Genomic DNA, 21788 nt, shown 5'->3' on the forward strand with positions numbered 1-21788 from the left:
ATTCCTTGTAATAATGCTATTAAAATTTTGTTTATCTCACATGCTCCATCAATGCATGTTAGCATTCCCTTTATTTAAAATTATTGGAGCTTCTATATTTTATATCTCATGACCTACATTTTCCTTTGTCCCTAAAGTGTTCATTTTCTGTAGAAACAGAATTTTTTGGTGCGCATTGTTGTAATGAAGATTAGAAATTAGATTTTTTTAATATAATTTTTGCTATGAGATTATTTTTTAAAATATCTCTCAAAACTATTTCTTCACATAAATAAAAGTTACTTACAAGGTCAATGTTAGAATTTGATGTTTTTCTCTTTCTACAGGAGATCTCTTTAACCAACTTATGAGAGATGATCCTTCAACTGTAAATGGTGCAGAAATTTTAATGTTGGGAGAAATGTTGACCTTACCACAGAATTTTGGGTAAGAATCATATGCTCACATTTGAAACACACTAGCACTCTGAAGCCATTACAAATCATGTTTTCAGAAGATAACTATAGGATGGAAAAATGCTCATGATACATTTAAGTGGTTGGAAAAAAAAGTTTAACAGAAATTATACTATTTGATTCTGGTTGTTTTGTTTTGTTTTTTTAATAAATGCCTACCAAAGTATTAATAGTGGTTCCTAGGGTGGTAGAATTTTAACTTTCTTCTTTGGTGGTTGTGGTTTAGTTGCTAAGTCATGTCTAATTCTTTGTGACCCCATGGACTGTGGCTCCAGGCTCCTCTGTCCATAAGGAGCCTGGAGCCACAGTCCATGGGGTCACAAAGAATTATTTTCCAGGCAAAATATTGGAGTGGGTTGCCATTTCTTTCTCCAGGATATCTTGCCTACCCAGGGATTGAGCCTACATCACCTACGTTGCAGGCAGATTCTCTACCAACTGAGCCAGCAGACAAGCCTATAGATCTTTTTAAATGCCTGTGTATTCCTTTCATTTTAAAGGATTCAGTCTCAGTGTCTTTCAGAATCAGCTCTTTTCTTCACCTTCACAGCCCTTTACCAACATAAGTTATTGGACTTGTCAGCTTATTAGGAACTCTAAATGTTTTATTCCTTCTCTTGCTCTTAGTTATTCTCTTATTCTAGGTTATTACTGAGGTAAAAGCCCTTGGTTCCACTCTGTTTGCAACCAAGATAGTTTTTAAAGGTTTGTAGAATGTGGTCATTGATTAGTGTCTTGAGAGCTTAGAAATATATCCATGTAAAAAATGTTCATCTGAAAATATTTTTATATAAACCTATATACATGTATATGTTAATATGTATTATATATAATATATACTGAGGCTTCCCTGGTAGCTCAGCTGGTAAAGAATCTGCCCGCAATGCAGGAGACCCCTGTTCAATTCCTGGGTCGGGAAGATCCGCTGGAGAAGGGCTAGGCTATCCACTCCAGTACTCTTAGGCTTCCCTTGTGGCTCAGCTGGTAAACCTGCAATGTGGGAGACCTGGGTTTGATCCCTGGATTGGAAAGAACCCCTGGAGAAGGGAACGACTACCCACTCCAGTATTCTGGCCTGGAGAATTCCATGGACTATATAGGCCATGGGGTCGCAAAGAGTCGGACATGACTGAGCCACTACTAGTCATTTTAATTAGAATAAGTTAGAAAAATAAAATAAATTGGTAAAAATACTCTGAGATCAATAACTTGATCCCTTCTAGATTCAGAGCATAAGTTATTTCAAATATTGCCTTTTGTAGCCTTCTTATTAACAAATCTTAAGACTTTTAACGTGGATCTGATTTCACTGACTTATTTTTAGGAGAGCTGTTAGTTTTGGCAGTAGTTGAGGGTCAAGTTACATAGCATGCTTTATAGATTAAATCGTATTTTGAATTGCACTAGATAATGAGTGAGCAGCCTAGTATAAACAAAGAAATATTGAAATAGTATTTCACCTGAGTTACGGAAGCCACTCTGCCATGACAAGGCTGTAATCCATGAAGGGATTACTATCCTTTACTAACTTCTCCATTTGATATTCTCAATGGTGCAAAAATAGAATATTTGTGATAAAACTTGAATGGATTTCTGTCTAAAAATTTATTTTATTTCACAGGAATATATTTTTGGGAGAGACCTTTTCCAGTTATATCAGCGTCCATAATGATAGCAATCAAGTTGTAAAAGATATATTGGTTAAAGTAAGTGGCATTCTTTTTGAGGATAATTTTTTTTTACTTTTTATTCTTAATGTTTTGAGACTTCATTAAAATACATGTTTAATACTGACTTTTTAATTATTATTAGCAAGCACTAATTGAACACCCTAAGTTATAAGATATGCTTTGCATAGAATCATTGTTCCTTATCCTCAAAGTTTGTGATAGCTTGGATGAGAAAATATACCAAAGGTAAATAGCACTTAAATTTCTGTTAATGATTTATGATTAACATAATAAAGTTTGAATTTCAGAGGTGAGATCATCACTGAAGATTGCATCATTCAGGAAGGGCTATTGAGGGAGAGGGAACACAAGAAGGTCTTGAAAGAATGCCAGGGTTTAGAAGAAAAGACGGAAGAGGGGCATGGTGATTGGAAGCAGAAACATAGGAATATGTAATGTGTTCTTGTAGCAGTGAACAGAATTCACTTAGTAAGAGCAAGTAAGGTTGTACGGATAGGTAGTAACCATACAGTAAGTGAGCATCTTAAAAGCCAGACTAAGGCTGAGGTTATTTTAAGACAGTGTGCAATCAGTGGAGACTTTTGAGCAGAGGTTCGTGTTGGAAGGTTAACATGAAAGCATTCTATGGGGTGGTTTGTAGGAAATAAACCAGTTAGAAGATTCTTACAGTTTTGAGAAATCAAGAGATAGAATATGCTAGCTCAGTTAAACACCTTGGATATATTCACAAAGAGAAAGAGCTTGAAAAAGAAAAAAATTCATTGTCAAATCTGTATTCACGTGGCATTTATAATAACAAATGAGACAATACTAATAAATATCCCACTTTGAAGTCCTTGCATTAAGAAATATTAGGTTAGAATTTACTGCAGAAAGCTTGTTAACTGATTTCTTTTTTTTAAATAAAATCTTTTTAAAAGTTTTAGTTCTTACAGACAAAACCACTGCCACTCCCCATGACTTAATGTGATCTTTTCTTTCTCTGTGTTTTTCTTGACATTTGCTTTGAAGTTTTATCATAATTTCATTGATTTCATTATTTGACAAACATTTATTAATTGCCTACTGTGTGCCAGGCTCTGTGTTATAGTGGTGAAGAAGAGAAGACGTCCCTTTTTAAATCCTGCTCACCCAAAAACCAATTCGGAGCATGAAACCTACGCTGTAATTGTATTCCGCTTCCTCAAGCCAGCCATCCATTCCTCCTTTACTCTGTATTATCTTCCCAAAACATTTAAATTCCATAGGAACAGAGATTTTGGTCTCTTTTGTTCACTGCTTTGTCTCTAATTCCTGGAAAAATCCTGGTGTTAATTAGGAAATAAATGTTAAGTGCAGCAATTATAACATGAAAAAGGAAAAAGGTATAAGTGTTTAGCTATATATATAATACATACTGTAGTTATGATTAATGTTTAACAGATAATACATAGGGAAACAAACTGGACAGAAAGCCCATGGGTTTGACTGTTTTCTTCTCTTCCCCTCCTCCTTCTCTAATGTCTAAAATGTTAAAGAATTTTGAATTTTAGTTTCATTACTTATTAGTTGTATAACCTATGGGGAGTTGTTCTTTCTGTGTTCTTTCACTTGTATGAAAAACAGGGATGGTACAATTACCTGCTTCAGAATTTATTCAGTCACTAAGTCGTGTCTCACTATTTGCGACCCATGGACTGCAGGATGCCAGACTTCCGTGTCCTTCACTACCTCTTGGAATTTGCTCAAACTCAATGTCCATTGATTCAGTGATGGGATCCAAACATCTCATTCTCTGTCGCCACCTTCTCCTCCTGCCCGTGATCTTTCCCAGCATCTGGGTCTTTTCCATTGAGTCAGCTCTTTGCATCAGGTGGCCAAAGTGTTGGTGCTTCAGCTTCAACCATCAGTTCTTCCTAAATGAATATTCAGGGTTCATTTCCTTAAGGATTGATTGGTTTGATCTTGCTGTCCAAGGGACTCTCAAGAGTCTTCTCCAGTACCACAGCTTGAAAGCATCAATTCTTCTGCATTCAGCCTTCTTCATGGTCCAACTCTCACATCTGTACATGATTACTAGAAAAACCATAACTTTGACTGTATAGACCTTTGTCAACAAAGTGATGTCTCTGCTTTTTTAATATTCTTGTCTGGGTTTGTCATAGCTTTTCTTCCAAGAAGTAAGCATCTTTTTAATTTCATGGCTACAGTCAACATCTGCAGTGATTTTGGAGCCCAAGAAATTAAAATCTGCAACTGTTTCTACTTTTTGCCCATCTATTTGCCATGAAGTAATGGGACCAGATACCATGATCTTAGTTTTTAGAATGTTGAGTTTTAAGCCAGCTTTTTCACTCTCTTCTTTCACCTTAAGCAAGAGGCTCTTTAGTTTCTCTTCACTTTCTGCCATTAGGGTGGTATCATCTGCATATCTCATGTTGTTGATATTTCGCACAGCAATCTTGATTCCAGCTTGTTATTGCTCTAGCCTGGCATTTCACATGATGTACTCTGCATATAAGTTAAATAAACAGGGTGACAATATACACCCGTGATGTACTCCTTTCCCAATTTTGAACCAGTCTGTTGTTCCATGTCTGGTTCTAACTGTTGCTTCTTGACATGCATACAGATTTCTCAGGAGGCAGATCAGGTGATCTGGTATTCCCATCTCTTTAAGAATTTTCCACAGTTTGTTGTGATCCACACGTTCAAAGGCTTTAGTGTAGTCAGTGAAGCAGAAGTAAATTTTTTTCTGGAATTCCCTTGCTTTTTCTATGTCCAACGGATGTTGGCAATTTGATCTCTGTTTCCTCTGCCGTTTCTAAATCCAGCTTGTACATCTGAAAGGTCTCAGTTCACATACTGTTGAAGCTTATAGCAGGCATCAAATGAATAATGTGCTTAGAACAGGGCCTTGCACATGGTAGGGGCCCAATAAATGTGAGCTACTACTACTGTTTAGTAACTGAATATAATAACAAAAGAGAGGGCACTAATAAATATCCCACTTTGCAATGCCTGCATTAAGAATGTTAGGTTAGAATTTACTGCTAAAAACTTAACTGAATTTTTTTAAACAAAATATTTTTAAAAGTCTTAGCTCTTACAGACAAAACCGCTTCCACTCCCTGTGACTTAATGTGATCTCTGCTTTATCTGTATTTTTCTTGACATTTGCCTTGAAGTTTTCTCATAATTTCATTATTTGACAAACATTTATTAATTACTTACTGTGTGTCAGGCACCATGTTATAGCAGCGAAGAAGAGAGAACAAGGGGTTCCTACCTCAATAGACCTTACATTTTTGGTAGGGGAGATGGAAAGAAACAGGTGGACAGAAAATCATAAGGTAATTATAGATGGTAATAAGTTACAAAAGAAATTAACAGGGAATGAGGTAGAAAGTAACTTAGTGGGGGCAGGTTGCTAAGTTAGAGAAACTGGTTCTTTCCTGCTGTTGCTGCTGCTACTAAGTGGCTTCAGTCGTGTCCAACTCTGTGTGACCCAATAGACGGCAGCCCACCAGGCTCCGCCGTCCCTGGATTCTCCAGGCAAGAACACTGGAGTGGGCTGCCATTTCCTTCTTTCTTAGTTGATGACTTTAATGTTGATCTCTACTTCTGCAAATCAGTTGGTTTCTGACTTCTAATGTTTTGAATGATTGTTTACCTTTTAGTGCTATATTCTAACACATGTGTACACATCTGTATATGTTTCTGTAATATCCATCTGTATATATATAAATTTTAAAACCATAGGTTCATATGGATGCCCTAAATTCCAGTCCAGTACCAAAGGTTTCATTGTAGCCTTCTCACTTTTCTTATTTGTACTTTTTTGTCTCCAAAGGTCAGAAACCTGTCTCTTGCTACCCATAATGTATATATTTTTTGTTTAATCCTGGTATACACATAGAAGTTTTAGAATTGCTAATCTGTACCCTTGCCAAAAAGCAGATGTTCAAGAGTAAAACATTTATATGCCATTCTTTTTGTTTTTAGCTTTTGTTTGCCAAACTTAAATTGGTTCTTACTATTCCTTTACTCTTGGTATGGTTGTGTTCATTTGCAGTAGAGTTAGGTTCATTTGATGCTGTATGGATTCCATTTGGGATTCCCCCTACTTCATGGCTGATTTTATTTAATTTCAGGTGTGCACTTGTATGAACCATTACTCTTTCCTAAGCATCAGAGAAATGTGGCGTCTGTACAGAGTGATGTGTACAGAGAAGTGTCGCTCTCCTTTCATCCCTACCACCTTGTTCCTGTTCTCCTATTCCTTCTACCCATACTCACCCACAGCCTGTAGGTAACCAAGTTCACTTGTATTTTATTCTCTTTCTTTCAAGGCTGATCTTCAGACAAGTTCTCAGCGTTTGAATCTTTCAGCCTCTAACGCTGCAGTGGCTGAACTTAAACCTGATTGTTGTATTGATGATGTCATACACCATGAAGTAAAGGAAATTGGAACACACATGTAAGAATTAATTTTAACTACCTCTCAAAGGCTTTTATTTATGAAAGCCTTTATTTGAAATTTTTGCTTTATTTCCACTCATTATCAAGCCTGAAAAATTATTTCAGAAGGAGTTTTATGTGCTATGTTTACATGTTTGCCAGAAACAGACTTTAAACAAAATATTTATTGTGTAAGGGAAAAAAAAATGTTCATTTATCTCTAGTTTTATTTTTGCATCTGCGGTCTGACTGAAAAATAAAAATCCATGCTGCAAACCTTTAAAACCCAGGTGGTACTCTAAAAATACTTTTAGAGTATGTTTATTCTTTTGAAATGCTAACAACTGATGTTAATCACATTTATTTTTAAATTCACAGCTTTTCAGTTCTGGGTTTAACTATATAAATACACTCTATCCTGAGAGTTCAAAAGTAGAGAACCAAAATAAAGCAAACTATGAGAGGAAAAAGAAATGTCAGATTCTGTATCCCTGGCCTGTGTAGGTATTTGAATGTGAATGCTCTGTTTTTCTTTGTCTGAGAGGCAAAAATGAACATTTCAGAGCCACCTAAAGTAATTTTAGATTTCTCTGTCTGCCTTACCACTCCCACATATAGTTGATTCTCAAAGTCCTATTCTTGTTAATTATCTCTCAGTAGCCTCTCTTCATCTCTTCTTACATCACCATTTCTGTTTCTCTTTCTTGTCTTAAAGAAGTACATTTTATATTATCTATCATTTAATTCATTTTAGTGACAAGCTCTGTTTAGGCACTTTTTAATGTATATTCTGGGCTTCCTTGGTGGCTCACACCATAAAGAGTCTGCCTGCAATGCAGGAGACCCAGGTTCAATTCCTGGATCTGAAAGATCCTCTGGAGAAGAGAGTGACAACTCACTCCAGTTTGCTTGCCTGGAGAATCCTATGAACAGAGGAGGCAATCCATGGGATCGCATAAAGTTGGACATGACTGAGCAACTAACACTAATATATATTCTGTGGTTGGTATAAGCTTTGGTGTCAGATTTTCTGGAATTCAAATGTTAGTTCAATCATTTATTTAACTATGTGATCTTGAATAAGTCACCTAATACGTCAGTGATCTCCCATTCAGTTCAGTTCAGTTCAGTCGCTCAGTCGTGTCTGACTCCCTGCGACCCCATGAATCGCAGCACGCCAGGCCTCCCCGTCCATCACCAACTCCGGGCGTTCACTCAAACTCACGTCCATCGAGTTGGTGATGCCATCCAACCATCTCATCCTCTGTCGTCCCCTTTTCCTCCTGCCCCCAAACCCTCTAAGCATCAGAGTCTTTTCCAGTGAGTCAGCTCTTCACGTGAGGTGGCCAAAGTACTGGAGTTTCAGCTTTAGCATCATTCCTTCCAAAGAACACCCAGAACTAATCTCCTGTAGAATGGACTGGTTGGATCTCCTTGCAGTCCAAGGGACTCTCAAGAGTCTTCTCCAACACCACAGTTTTAAAGCATCAATTCTTCGGCGCTCAGCTTTCTTCACAGTCCAACTCTCACATGCATACATGACCACTGGAAAAACCATAGCCTTGACTAGATGGACTTTTGTTGGCAAAGTAATGTCTCTGCTTTTCAATACACTATCTGGGTTTACCCTTAGGAAATTCTGACTTTATATAGGTTTTGCAGAGCTCTCCAAAACTATTCCTTACCAAATACTCTAGTTTCACCTTTCATCATACTTCACTCCCACTTTACACTGCAGTTATATTGGTCTCTTTTACCTCTGAATTCCTCCACAACTTGAAATGTATTCTTCTCTTATAAAGGAATGCCTGTGTCATTTTGTTTAGTTTAATTCTACTTCTTCAAATATTTTTGTATGTCTTTTGTACTTGAAACTCACTGAGTGCCTGCTGTTCCCATTAAAGAGTGAATTCCACAAAGTTGGCTGTATCCTCAGAATTTAGCAGAGAAGTAGTGGTCAACATTAGTTGAAATTGAGTTTACTGAAATAATAAATGTGTAAAATCCCCATTTTACAGAAAATGAGACCCTTGTAGAATTAAATAGCTGGTAAATAATGGCATGGAGCTCAAATGTGGCTTCAAAATCTGTACTTTGTGTCCAACCGTGAGCACTAGGAGAGCAAGTATTGAGTTTTGATCAACTATTCTTGCCTGGAGAATCCCATGGACAGAGAAGCCTGGTGGGCTCCGGTTCAGGGGGTCTCAAAGAGTCGGACATGACTGAGCGACTTAACTTACAAATATAAAAAAGAAATTAAACTACCTATAATGTCACCACCTAGCGTAACCACTATTAAAATATTGATATACGTCAGTCTTCTTATGTGTATATATAACAGATATGTATAAATAAGTTAAATAATATTTTGTAAAATTTTGATAAAATTACCCATGGCTTTATCATTTTAAATGCACCAAGAACATTTTCCCACTTGAGTCAGTATTCTTTGAAAAGATTCTTGAAATGATTTTATCTACACACTTGGACCATGTACTGTAATTTGTTTTCTCTGATGTTAAACTTTCCACTTGTTCACTGTTATAAATAATACAGTGATGAACACCTTAATATTTCCTGTGATAGATTACTTGAAATGGGTTTACTATAGAAGCATATAAGCATTTTTAAGACTCCTTTCCTGAAGGATTGTTTTCTCAATTTTTATAACCAGTAGCAGTATAAAGAGAGTCAGTTTCTCTAAACCCTCAACAACTCTGTTATTTCTTGGAAAGAATTTTTGCCAGATCCTAAGATGGGGAAAAATCTTACCTCATTATTGTAATTTGTTTCTTCGACTACTTGTAAGGGTGAACGTTCACATTTCACATTTTTGTTAGTAAATCATGGTACTGTGATTTATATATATATACTTCTGTCCTATTTTGAGTGAGATATTAATGTTATGCCTACAAAGCTTGATATTGTTAAAAGCCTTTTATCCCAATATGTTGTCCTTTTTTAAATTTTGTTTTAGTGTCTTTGATTTATCCAGTTTGTAGATTTGTAGAGGTCATCCTTTTCATTGGATTTGTATTAAAAAGCCTTTCCTCATCTTGGAATTTTTTTAAAAATTTGTATTTTCTTCTAGTTTAATGTGAACTTATTTTTAATATTCAACTGTTTAGTTATCCTGGTATTTATTTTGGATCATGCTTCACTTTTTGAAGAAAAAGTTTCTGACTTCTGTCTTTAAAAATGGTATATCTTATTTTCCTAATCATAGCTTTCTTGTTCATGCAATTATATCTATATCTACTGAAACTTTTTTTCATGCTCTAGGCTCATTTGACTACATTTTCACATCATTTGTATATTTTCCAAATTTGTTGATAGAGTTGAAATGTAGTAGATTAAGTATTAAAAAACAAAACTGAAAATGATTTAGAAATCATTAAGACATCTTTCTGTTTCAGCTTGGTGTGTGCAGTGAGTTACACGACTCAGGGTGGAGAAAAAATGTATTTTAGAAAATTCTTCAAGTTTCAGGTATTAAATCTGATGGTGGTAAATTGTGTTTAGGTGCCTTCCCCCTGCCACCCTGCCGCCAGGAAATTACAGCTATTTATCTGCAGTAAAAACAGACTCCAAATAAAGCAAATACCTTAATATTTTTTAATTTGTCATGTTACTAGCAATCCAAAGTCAGACTAAAGTAAGTTAAATAAAAACAGAGAAATTATCATTGGCAGTATAATATTTTTATTTTTAAAAAAATTGTTTGGTTTTTATGCCTTGAGAAAACATGCAAGAATCCAGAAGATGGATTAAATGACTGTAAAGTCCAGACAAAATAAGTGTAAATAATATCAGATTTCTAAAGAAATATTTAAATGAAGGATTATTGATTTGGGTTAAGTGGACCAAGCTTCCTTCAGAGAAATCATGAGTCACTGAAATTGCAGTTAGAAGTTTTTATTAATACACAGTTTTCAAAGTCCATAATCAAATAAAACCACTGTTTTAACACATCTCTGTGTATGGATAGGGAAATGAGATGACCATATACAGTTATGTAGATCTAGAGATGGCACTATATATATTTTTCACTCCTCTGTATGTGGAGGAAAAAGTACTGTCAATAGGAAGAAAAAGATTGCTATTGCTTTGTTGTTATTGCTTTTGTTATCACTCACCTGTTTAAGATTTTGCATGCCTTTTAAAAGAAAATAAAAGGTTTGATTGCTTATTTTGATAAATATACTTTGTGAAATATATAGAGAAAAATACACAAGCATATATGTGTTCAGTTTAGCAAAATACTGTGAAGTGTAAATCCATATAACTCATGTAATTGTCACCCAGTCAAGAAATTACGATAGCTTTTTTTTAAATGCCTTTGGGATTGTTTTTGTTTGTTTTTATTTTTACAAGAATACTGCATACCCATTTGAATAGTCTATTACAATTAAAATTGGAAAATGCCTTTGACAAGCTTAAACCCAAGATTTAAAACAAGCAAAATAAATGGCCACATGATAATAATCTTCTTTGATTGGTATGCTTTATTCAACTAGGTTCTCAAACCATTGGATGTGAAAACCAAATTTTACAATGCAGAGGTAAGTGTTGAGCACTTAATGGGATTTCATGTTCAACATTAAGATCTTATCTGACTAAAATTCTCATGTATTATATTTCTTTTCATATCAGAGTAAATTGCTGATATGACTACAAATTACTTGTGAAAAATGAGCATAAAGTTAAATCACAAGTGATTAATTTCACTGCAGATCTCTTTTAATCTGCTGTTTTCAATTTATATGGAATCAATATGCCTTGATTTTTATTCTCATTAACTTTGAGGCTTTCACTTCCTTTCTTTAAATGATGACCCTGTGCTTCCATTTAATAGTTGTTGTTCCTGTCTAAAAACATTAGCAATCTGTTAAATATTTATAAATGTGGTTGTGATATTGTAAAAATTGAAGTAGTAGATCTAAACCTGCAAAAAATATTCAATATTTATATAGAAAAATATTAAGTAGAACTCAATACATTAAATTCTTTGTCCTGAAAAGTCAGTGTGAGGTTGCTAAGTTTAGTGAATGATTTGAACTTCTCCATAGGAGAAACAAATTTGGCAAAAATATAGAAAGGAGTAACTTTTAGACTAGAAGATTGTCTTCTGTTCTAACAAAAGATATAGAATAGAATTTGTCATAAGGAAAGGGTTTTATTGCTTGAATTTCTTTTACAAAATTCTATTTTATCCTGGTACCTAGAATTCCAGAAAAAACAGATTTCCTAATGGGCCTCTTACCCCCAAAAATCATGTTTCAGATCATAATGATAAACTCAGAGATATTCAAATACAGCATTTTGAAATGCAAATTATGTCTGTTACTCCAAAACCAGGTGATAAGAAATTTGTAGTCACATGTCAAATTTGACAATATCATTTTTACCATCAGCATCTCAGAGTTTTTATTCACTATGAAGTTTGTGCTACAACTGGGCATAATAAAACATCTAAGATAAGGAACCTAACCTTGAAGTATAAACCTATCAGGAGAAAAGAAAAAAGTACATAAAATAAAAAAGTTACTAGTATAGTATACAGTGAGACTAGAGAGACTGGTACCAAAAAGTGTGCTACAGGAACTCTGGGAATGAGATTCTGGAGTAGTCTGAGAAAGCTTCATGGTAAAGAAAGAGAACTGCCTCAGCGTCTAGAAGGAATATGTGCTGGATGTGTAGTGTCAGAGCAGTGAAGGCATTCCAAGCAGAGGTGCAAGGGGAACATCAAGTATGTAGTGAAGAGTATACATATCACTATTTGATGGGAGGACTCAGTCTCATCAAGTAGATTATTAGATGTTTAAAGAGTTGATGTTTCTTTGTGGGGAGGGACAGGAGAATTGGGATAATACATATTTGTTCTACCTTTCTTTGTTATTAATAATATATGTACTTAAATAGTCTTAATTTATTATTTTGCTGGGAAAGATTTCATTCATAGTATGAGGGGAGACTGGTAACTATTCTATTAGAAAAAATAGTTTGGAAAATTAAAAACAAATATGTAGGTAAGTCTTTTTTTCCTATAATTGACTCCTAGGAAAGCACATACTAAATTATTTTACGTTTTCTATGTTGAAATATGGTGGTACATGAGGGTACTTGTCAAGTAGTTTTATCACACCAATATTAAGGGTGAATTGCAAATTTTTTTAAATTGCTAATAATTCCATAAATAACATAGAAGTAACATACTCCCCAAGAAGAAAGGAAGAAACCCACAATTTTACCACAGCAAAAAGTAATTGGCTCTTCATTAACCAGTTTTCTCTTTCAGTCTTTACTCATTTATATATAATATTCTGTTCTTATAATCATAGTAACAATTTTGCTTTTTCAATTAACATTAAATATAGGCATAATCTTTAATGTAGACTTTGCCAACAAACTTCAGCTAAAAAATTTTCATAAAATTCTGAACTTTTGAAAGTGACATTTCTTTAAAAATGAGGAGTGAGCAAATAGCATTTAGGATCTTTCTAACATATTTACCTATTAGGCAAACTAATACTGTCCTGCCTGTGGCATAAAGCAGATTCTATTAACCCCAACTAGGAAATTTGGGAGTTAGTTAAGCACACTAGTTTCAATAGTTTATTACACTATTCCATAGACCTTACCTGACAACTATTGTTAGCCCCACATTTGTTGCAAACATGTTTTTTTATGCTGCATCTAAAAATACTATGTGAATCACCAAAAGGAAAACAAGTTTAAGAAAGCTTTGCTAGGGGAAAAAACATGACATAAGAAGCTAGGCTTCAAACCTTTGGTCACCTGCTGAGCACAGTGTTCTGTGGCAGGTACTGAAGAGAAATAAATGTAAACTGAACATCTTCCCTATCCTCATAGCACTGAGATTTAGTGGAGGAGACATAACAGTGCTTCCCTGGTGGCCCAGACAGTAGGGTCTGCCTGCAGTGCGGGAGGCCCAGGTTCATCACCTGGGTGGGGAAGATCCTCCGGAGAAGGAAACGGCAACCCATTCCAGTATTCTTGCCTGGAAAATCTCATGGACGGAGGAGCCTGGTGGGCTACAATCCATGGGATCACAAAGAGTTGGACATGACTGAAGTGACTTAGCAGTTGATATGACTTGATATCACAGTGTAAGCACTCCCACCCACCCTGATCATGAAGTGTACTTATATTCTGGGAACATAGGTGAAAAATGATTTCCAGCTTGATGTTTGATGAAAGAGCTGACGCCTGTGGGAAATAAGCAGCTTTAGCTGCTGCTGCTGCTAAGTCGCTTCAGTCGTGTCCAACTCTGTGCGACCCCATAGACAGCAGCCCACCAGGCTCGCCCATCCCTGGGACTCTCCAGGCAAGAACACTGGAGTGGGTTGCCATTTCCTTCTCCAATGCATGAAAGTGAAAAGTGAGAGTGAAGTCGCTCAGTCGTGTCTGACTTTTAGCAACCCCATGGACTGCAGCCTACCAGGCTCCTCCGCCCAGGCAGGAGTACTGGAGTGGGGTGCCATCGTCTTCTCCAACTTTAGCTATATATATATATATATATATATATATATATATATATGAAAAGAAGACAAACTATGAAATCTGTTAACTCTCAATTGTTTGAAGTGGTCTAGTTCAGCATTCCTTGAACTGTAAGATCCCATTATTAGACAAATTTAGAAGAAGCTATACAGTATCTGTCCTGAATGTGGCAGATATTTGTATACCCATACTAAGTAATTTATGAAGAATTACAAAGTGGTAAGAATTTAAAGGATTAGAAAGGCATGGGATATGCCTCTCCTCCTGAAAATATGCCCTTGAATATTTGCTCCTGTTTAAGTATTCACCTGCAGTGTTCTTCTCTATTCATTTAACCTTAGCAGTTTCACCTTTTTAGAAAAATGATTTGTCATATTTCTTTGTGTTACTTTCTGTTTATGTCCTTGTTTTACTAATGCTGTCTTGTTTAGTAAATTAAAAAAATGCAGAAATGCATTTTATTTTAAAGTTATTCTTTTCCTTTAACATTTAATCTGATTTTTCTAATTTTTCTTTTTATTTTTCCATTAGAGTGACCTCAGTTCTGTGGTAATTTGATTTTTTATTATAAATTTATATGCTTTTCTTACTTACCACTTTTTGACTTTGCCTAATTAATCTCTCCATACAAAACATAGTGGAAAAACAAAGTTAGTTGTGAATATACTTATGTGACTTTGAAAATATGTATATAATTTGTACTTTTTATATTATATTGTCTTATTATATGAGAAAATACACATCAAAGATTAAATTGTCATATTGAAACAATTCTTATTTTAGTGTGTTTTCTGTAGATATTTTTTAAAAGAGGCCTTGTTAGCCTTGTTTAAATAGCCTTCGAATTTTCAACATCTTAACATAAAATAGTCTGTGATCCTTCACATCTTTGAATGAACTGTGTAGTTGAAATTCATCTTCAAATGCACAGTGGTTTTAGTCTTAATTCTGGTTAGGTAAATATGGCCATTTAACAGTAAACTGAAGAAAATTAAATTTTCCCAAGTTGGTTAAAATCATATTTTCAAATTTCTGTTTAATATAAGCAACATTTGCTTATAACATATTATATACACAATAAAAACAGCTGCCTTAGCACTGATTTCTTAATTTTTTAAATGTCAAGTAACTTTATACTAACTGTTCAAACTAACTTAATTTTCCATTATGCTGCTTGTTTTTCCTTTCATTTTATCTAAGCTCTTCTAAACTTATGCAGAAATTGAATTTTTAAATTTGAAATGTGGGTCTATGGTTATTTTTTTTTTTTAAGCAATGGATTGATGGGATATATTTACTTTTTGTTTTTTTGAGAAAAAATAACAAAAGGCCTTTGAATGTGTACCTTTTAAACTGATAAATCATTGTATTTCTATTTTATTAGGGCACATGTACCCAGGACAAAAGAATCTGTTTTGTTTTAGATAATAATACATTATATTATAAATTCATCATTATGTTTTTGCAAATAATTTCCTTTTTTCTGGATTTAGTGTTAAAAAAGCTAAATGCCAACATTTTTTGGTCATAATTTAGTTTATTTCTGTATATATATTACTATGAAACTTTTGAATAAAGTAATTATAGAATATCCTTAGTATACCATTTTATATATGTTTGTATCAAAAAAGAGGCAAGTTGTCTGTTATCCTGCAATTATATACCCCCCAAAATAACAAAATAGCATAAAAGGAATAATGTTTAGCATAATTAGGGATTTTAAAAATTATGTAAAAGTACATATGTAAATTACCCCATGACTGAAATACTGCTGTATCTATCAATAAGAGTACAAAGTACCTTTTCTTTGATTTAAAAATGCAAAGATTTCAAGTATAACTCACTTTTTTTTTCCCTAAATATACACTTAACAATAAACTGGGAAATCACTAATGAACACTAAAATAATTGCTTTATAAAGTTAAATCCTATAAGATTATAAAATAGATTGTTCACTATACTAATTTGAATTAATAATGAAAGTTAAGTTAAAAATTATGCTGAATAATATAACAAAGACCTAATTATCTTAACATTTCTGAAATGCTAAGCGCACAAGTGTATTCATTATCCTAGATTGCATTTTCACATTTTAATAACTTAACAGAAAATTTAAGATATATGTGAATGAAATTCCAGTTAAACATTTTTGGATGTCAGTACAAAAAATATTATAGTTATCCCCCATCCATTGTTTGATAACTTGTCAGTTGACTAACACTTGACTTTGCCCCTGTTAATTATGTTAGGATAAAGATTTCTTTTCTTGCATTAATTATGATAACTTTGATTTACAGGCATGAACTAATCACATTTATGGTTAATGTTTTTTTTTTTTCAAATAAATCAGATATTGTTGTTGAGGTAAATACTTTAAATACCATCATACTTTGGTGGATTTTTTTTTTTTTCAGACTGATGAAGTATTTCTTGAAGCCCAGATTCAGAATATTACAACCTCACCCATGTTCATGGAGAAAGTTTCATTGGAGCCATCTATAATGTACAATGTAGCAGAATTAAATTCAGTCAACCAAGCTGGAGAATGGTAAATATGAATTGTGAACTGTTTTTTTTTATTTTAAAAAACATGAACTTTTGTATCTTTGTTTCTCTTGGGTGATTTATGATTTTTTTAATTAATAGACTCTACTTTATAAGAGAATTTTTAAATTTACAGAAAAATTTATCAGAGAGAGCAGCATTCTCATGTGCCCTCCCCACTCACAGGGTCCCATATTGTTTACATTTTAACTTGGTGCATTTTTTATAATCAGTGAAGCAATACTGATACTTATTATTAACTAAAATCCAGTTTACATTCGTGTTCACTTTTTGTGTTGTGCATTCTATGAGTTTTGACAAATGTAATGACATAGCCATCATGACTTTACCTTCTAAAATAATTTCACTGCCCTTAAAGTCTCTTAGGGTCCATCAAGCTCTCCCTTCACATAAAAATAAGATTTTCACCATTTGTACCTGGAGCACTTATTCTTTCAATTTTCATAGTAACTCAGTGAGATAAATATGGAACATTTCATCCTTTATCCTGCAAAGGATAAAATTGAGGCATGGGAAGGAATGATGGAGAAGTTAGAGTGAGCAGTAAGTTTCAAGATGATGTATTCCCTCAACATCAAAAGGAGCAAGCATAGGAATAGATGATTTAATTTTTTTTACAAAAATGAAATACACATCTATGAGTAATTTGTAAAAAGAAGAATAAATGTAGGATCAACATTAATATATATAATAAGGTAATAGCTGGAGAAATACCTGATTTTATTAATCAAGAATGGAAATTTTACTTTTATTATGTTAGAATACAGTAAAGTTTGTAGCCTCTCATACCCCCACAGAGGAAAACAATATTTTTCCCCTCTTTGCCTGATCCTTTTATTCATTTTGAAAATGATTCCTTAGTTTAGAATGGTATGTTTCTTTATTTTCATTTATAATTTTAGAGAAAAGGGACAGGATACTTAAGGTTCTGATTTCTATTGCATTTTTTTCAGCTAATTGATATACGTCCAGTACTTTAGATAATATATTGCATTCTGTTATAAAGAATCTGAAGATTTTCCTAATCAACTGAAAAAAATTAAAGAAAAATAAGGCCTCTCAGTTCAAGTTCTTTTCATTTGTATTGAAACCACTGACCTGTTGTATTCTAGATCTTTGAATGGTAGATCATTCAGGTCCTATCCAAAGGAACAATCACGGCTATGGTTTTTCTCTTAAAAGAGTGTAGAGAATTTTTTCCATCTCTGTCTTCACCCCTCAGTGTAACTACATTTGGGTCAAGAGCATATTTGCAGCCGATGGATACACGCCAGTACTTATACTGCCTAAAACCCAAGAAGGAGTTTGCAGAAAAAGCAGGCATCATTAAGGGAGTAACGGTAATTGGAAAATTGGATATAGTATGGAAAACAAATCTAGGTGAAAGGGGAAGATTACAGACCAGCCAACTTCAAAGAATGGTGAGTCTAGAAAAAACATTGATGGGGGTTTTGGTATGTTGGGGATTCAGATAGTTAGAACAAGTTAAATTTCCCTAGGTCTGTCACTAAAAATCAGAGCACTATAAAAGGCATTAATAGTACCAGAGAATAAAAAACAAATAATTTCACTGATACCTAATAATACCTACTACCTAATAATTTCACTGATGCCTTTTTTACTTAGCAAACAAATTAAAATAACTATATCAGTTGTTTACTCCTATGGTAATTCATGCTCATTGTTATCTGACTTCTACTATATTAGAGTTATCTCTTTCTTTTTGCAATTTTTGGAACTCTAGGATTTATACTGTATTTACCTACTTAGTTCATTCTTTTTTTTTAAGATGTTTAAAATGTCAGTCATCTGAAACTCATGTGAGTCCCACTCAAATTATCTTGTAAACACTGGTTGGATATTTTATCTAATTTCTACTCTGAGAGTATGGATAGCGACCAGCCTTCTTTTTTTTGTGCTAGTGAAAATATGCTACAGAGTCCTCTATTTATACTGAATATTACCTGCTGAGATACGTTGTAAAATTTACTGTTTGAGGTAAAAATTGAAAAAAGAGAGATTACCACTGGGCCTAGTTTAAAACATAGCCATTAGCTATCATCCTGTCGTGGCATTTTGATTCTACTGTCTGTCCATATCAGTGTATCTTGTGAAACAGACATGATTTGCTTTTTCAGTGTCTTCCAGTTATTTCAGTGTCTTCCTCTACCTGTTCAGGCAATAACCTTACCTATGCAGAGTTATGTTTCTATAAGCTACAGTAAGTGTCTTTGGAAGCTTCCCCTTAAGATCAGACCCCCTGAAACTGCTTTACTATTTGCCTATGAGACTCATTTCACCTTTACTAGACATGGAGTAATTATAACAAAAACAGTCAGGGTCTCTAGTGCTATTTTACAAATAGGAGCAGCAAAAGAAGTTAGAATGGATAACAGTAGGACTGTGGTACTCTTTTAAAATGGAAAGGTTTTTATAATAGATGTATATTAACTATGTTTCTTTTTCTCATAGGCTCCAGGTTATGGAGATGTTAGGTTGTCTTTAGAGGCAATCCCAGATACTGTAAGCCTTGAAGAACCTTTTCATATTACTTGTAAAATAACAAACTGCAGGTAATGCCAATATTTGTGGATTGATATCCTTTCTTTTTTACCTAAGAGAGACTTCTTAAAGCTTTTAAATATGCTATCTTCTTGTAAGTTTCCTCTTGCCATATAGTCTTCTCTGATGTTGCCATTGAATACTATAAAGTTCTTCATCTGGTAGCTAATATTACATATTTTAGAGGTCCTACTCTATTAGGCACTTTTTAATATTTTCTTTCTGTACCTGTGAGGTAGGTATTAATTATTCACATTCTTTGCAAGAGCAAGCTAACTCAGAGCTTGTGGCTTATTCAGTGTCAGAGAGCTAGAAAAGATGGGATCAGAGTTTGGAACCAGTGTATTTGACTTCAGGGTCTGTGTTCATTTCATTGTTTACACTCCTTTCACACTTCAGAGTACTAAACATGAACTAGTAGGTTCTTATGGAATAATACATTATAGATTTACTGTAATAAGATAGATTTTTCTGAGCCATATTTATACCTAAGCTGTATCTTCAGTATTAAGAAACTAAAAAGTGGTTATGAATTTAATATAAGGGATAGCCATAGACTGGAAAACAGGACTTTGATAATAGAGTATAATCTACCTATTGAGAAGCAAAGAGCATAGGGTTTTGAGGCCAGAAAAACCTAGGATTAAATCCCAGTCCTATCACTTTGCTGCTCCTTGGAGTACTGTTTGGTGCTAAGTCGTTTCAGTTGTGTCCGACTCTTTGCAGCCCTGTGGACCTTAGCCCGCCAGGCTCTTCTGTCCATGGGCTTCTCCAGGGAGATACTGTAGTGGGTTGCCATTAGGGCATTTTGATAATATCACACTAATGAATTCAAATCATCATAGTCTGAATGTATAATCCTTTTTAATTCTATATCCCTTACACCTTTATGGTATTAGGAAGATAAGCATTTATCCTTCAAAATTACAAAATACCTTCTTACCCTGTGACACTTCCTAGACCTTCTCACACATAATCATAGCAAATTGTAATATAGTTTTTTTGATACTGATATATTCCTATAATTAATCACTAGTCTCTTCTGTATTGGATTGCAAATACTTTAAGAGAAGAGATCATGTCTTACCAGCATCATAAGTGCAGTGCCTGCCATATTATAGGAGCTCAGTAAAAAACACACACAGGATAAAGACTTTGTGCTACATATACCCTTTATGGGTCTGCTTTTGGATTATTTGTTTTGTGTTTTTTGAGTTACAAAAAATCAGTTATTCACCAAATGACAAAGTGCTGTAATAAATAAATAACAGTTTGAGTATTCACTTTACCTTTTGGTAATTCAAATAAGTTTTCTAAAAAGCACTTATTTCTTAGATCTTCAGTTTCTTCATCTATAAAAATGGGATTACTACCAACCCACAACACACACAGACACAGACCTGGAATCTGCTCTTACTGGATTTTTGTGAAATGTAATGAGGAAATTCATGCATTGCACCTAAACTGGTCTGTGGCACACAGTGAACATTTCCAATTTTAGAGGGGAGACAGAGACATATAAAAGCTAAATATCATTAAATCAATACATCTAAAATTCAAGTTTAAATTTAAATTTTAAACGAGTATTTTAAAATGTGGAGCCAACTAAGGAGAGAAAAAGAGCTTAAAGAGTTGAAAGTAAGTCAAGCGTGATGGTAGAGTAGCAGACCATTTTTCATTATGAAACTTTCGGTTTTTTGTTTTAAAAACAATGCACATACTTTCACTAAAAGTGTTTTATTAACTTAATAAGTGTAATTGAACTGGTGTTATCAATTATAAAGAGAAGTAAGTAGTCTTTTTCATGTCAGGTGAATACCTGAATAGTTTTACTTGTAAATCTTGCCAGTCATTTGCTGTTATCTGCGTGGTAAGGGCTTCCCAGGTGACTCCGTGGGTAAAGAATCTGCCTGCAGTGCAGGAGACACGGATTTGATCCCTATGTCGGGAAGATCTCCTGGAGGAGGGCACAGCGACTCACTCCAGTATTTTTGCCTGGAGAATCCCATGGACAGAGAAGCTTGGCGGGCTACAGTCTATAGGGTCACAGAGAGTCGGACGCAGCTGAAGCGACTGAGCACACATCGCATGGTAAAGGAACATAAATTAAATAGAAAAAGCACTGGACCAGCCTCAGGTTCTCATTCTCTTTCCCACAGAGTATCTAACAGAAATAGGAAGGCTACATAGCAACAAGATTAGACACAGATGTCTGGAAGTCTCCCAGAGAAATGGCAAAACTCTTTTTAACAGATCAGCATCAGAGAGCCAGTGTTCAATAATAGAACCAGAAGGCCTACATACAGAAAGGCAGATTAGTCTCAGTGCCACTGTAAACTCGAGCAAAACCGTGTCCTTTCATTTTCCTGATTCTGTCTTAAGTAAAATAAAACGATATGATAGATTTTCATTTCTGTTCCTGGTTTGCAGCTGGATACCATGAAAAGTAATAGTGATTTAGAAACATTGCAGTATCCCTTTGTGAAAAGAACAAGATTTATTCCTGTTTTTCTGATTCCTCCAGCAGTGAAAGAACGATGGATCTTGTTTT

At 34.3% G+C, this 21788-nt stretch overlaps 1 protein-coding gene across 4 annotated transcripts in view; it reads left to right on the plus strand.

Moving 5' to 3' along the window:
• TRAPPC13 (trafficking protein particle complex subunit 13) overlaps positions 1-21788 on the plus strand; it is a 34986-nt gene that overhangs the window by 11252 nt on the left and 1946 nt on the right. For 2 of the 4 annotated variants that reach the window (XM_040262615.1, XM_040262616.1), the window contains exons 3-11: positions 327-426; positions 2077-2161; positions 6478-6605; positions 10003-10075; positions 11104-11148; positions 14642-14659; positions 16525-16658; positions 17898-18096; positions 19148-19248. In XM_040262615.1, the coding sequence (XP_040118549.1) occupies positions 327-426; positions 2077-2161; positions 6478-6605; positions 10003-10075; positions 11104-11148; positions 14642-14659; positions 16525-16658; positions 17898-18096; positions 19148-19248 (883 nt within the window). The remainder of the gene's footprint in view (positions 1-326; positions 427-2076; positions 2162-6477; positions 6606-10002; positions 10076-11103; positions 11149-14641; positions 14660-16524; positions 16659-17897; positions 18097-19147; positions 19249-21788) is intronic. The other 2 variants (XM_040262618.1, XM_040262617.1) reach the window with 1 other exon arrangement.

Source organism: Oryx dammah, unplaced genomic scaffold, assembly GCF_014754425.2.
Source record: "Oryx dammah isolate SB20612 unplaced genomic scaffold, SCBI_Odam_1.1 HiC_scaffold_20, whole genome shotgun sequence".
NCBI classification, from domain to species: Eukaryota; Metazoa; Chordata; class Mammalia; order Artiodactyla; family Bovidae; genus Oryx; species Oryx dammah.